The sequence below is a fragment of the Mus caroli genome, chromosome 8, assembly GCF_900094665.2.
Source record: "Mus caroli chromosome 8, CAROLI_EIJ_v1.1, whole genome shotgun sequence".
Classification (NCBI taxonomy): Eukaryota; Metazoa; Chordata; class Mammalia; order Rodentia; family Muridae; genus Mus; species Mus caroli.
The window spans coordinates 108,740,225-108,741,839 of record NC_034577.1 but is presented as its reverse complement, the minus strand read 5'-3'; the positions used below and the strand labels follow the sequence as shown (position 1 = coordinate 108,741,839).

The following is a 1,615-nucleotide window of genomic DNA, read 5'->3' as shown; positions in this document are numbered from 1 at the left end:
TATCTATACATACACACACACACACACACACACATATATATATATATATATATATATATATATACACACACATATCTATATATGATATAAATATATATATATATATATGTGTGATAACATATATTCTGTGTCACTGTACATTGCATGTGATCTGCTTTTTAATTTTGAATTTCACAGAGGTTAACAGTTTATGACAATTCCAAGAGTCTCAGAAGAGACCCTGAACTTTACGGCGGTCTCGGGGCTGAAAGACCATGGGGATTTTTGAAGTTGGACTGAATGTTTTTTGTATGATGATGTTCCTACACGCCTATTTTGGCCAGGGAGTGGGAAATACTGGCTTGAATAAAAATGGGCCCCATAGGCTCATACACTTGCATGTTTAGTCCACAGTTGAATATCTGTAAGGATTAGGGGGTATGGCCTAGCACATACAAAGCCCTGGTCCCCTCCTGACCCTATAACCTGCTCAGGGTGACTCACTCTATAATCCCAGCGTTCATTGGCTGGAGGAAAGAGGATTGGAAGTTCAAGGCCAGCTTTACATGAAGTTGAGGTCAGCCTGGACTACAGAAGATCCTGTCTCAAAAATAAAGTCATAAAATCATAAAACTCAGAGACGGCTATGAATAATTTGCAGGATTTCCTTCCTAGGTGATCTATAATAGTGCAGTGTGCATTATACTGTATTTTGTTTTTCATATACTCAGAGTTATGATCAAATTTTTGGCTATGGAATTCCCACCAGGAAGATCAGCAACCCCCATGCCCTGACGTGTCTCCTACAGCTCCACCATGGTTGCGGCCGTTTGCTGTCTCCTGAAGTCATCCACAGTCACTCTTGGTCACTCTTGCCCATGCGTCCTTGACTCAATGGGAAGCTAAGCCCTTCCCTGTGGGCTTCTCGGCTCTGCGCCTGAAGCAGAAACACGAGAAGAGCTGAGGGCCCTCTTACCGATTTTTGCTGGTCAAACATGAGTTTCTTATAGAAGAGATGGAACTGTTCAAAGCTGAGCTCATCTTTCTGTGCACCGATTTCCTGCAAGCACAAAAAGCAAAAGTGAGCACACACAGCCAGGTGTCCACCCTCACACCTCTGCCCTCTACACAAGAACTGAACAGCTGGAGGAATCAACCCGAAGTCCTCTGAAGTCAGTGATTTCCTAGCCTCCTGCCTGGGAGAACACACAGGATACCCACATCTTCAAGCCCCAGGGAACCCCTGGATGGTAGAGTCTTGGCCAGGTTTCTAAGAGCCACAAGGGATGGCTGTTCCTTTTTGGGGCGAGAGATACTTTTTTGAATTGCTAAATTCAGATATACTGATCAAGTACACATTCCCTATTAATGTATTAAGGCCAATATATATATATATATATATATATATATATATATGAATATACATATACATATACATATGCATATATACAACAATTCCAAGAGACTCCCAAGAGACTTTGGACTTTACAACAGTCTTGGGACTAAAAGGCCATGGGGACTTTTGAAGTTGGAGTAAATGCATTTTGCATGATGATGCGACTACATGTCTATTTTGGCCAGTGAGTGGACCCATGTGTGTGTGTGTGTGTGTGTGTGTGTGTGTGTGTGTGTGTGT

At 42.2% G+C, this 1,615-nt stretch overlaps 1 protein-coding gene across 7 annotated transcripts in view; it reads right to left on the bottom strand.

The window, feature by feature from the left end:
- Plcg2 (phospholipase C gamma 2) overlaps positions 1 to 1,615 on the bottom strand; it is a 136,277-nt gene that overhangs the window by 66,441 nt on the left and 68,221 nt on the right. For all 7 annotated transcript variants that reach the window (XM_021170477.2, XM_029480946.1, XM_021170482.1 and 4 more), the window contains one exon: positions 956 to 1,039. In XM_021170477.2, the coding sequence (XP_021026136.1) occupies positions 956 to 1,039 (84 nt within the window). The remainder of the gene's footprint in view (positions 1 to 955; positions 1,040 to 1,615) is intronic.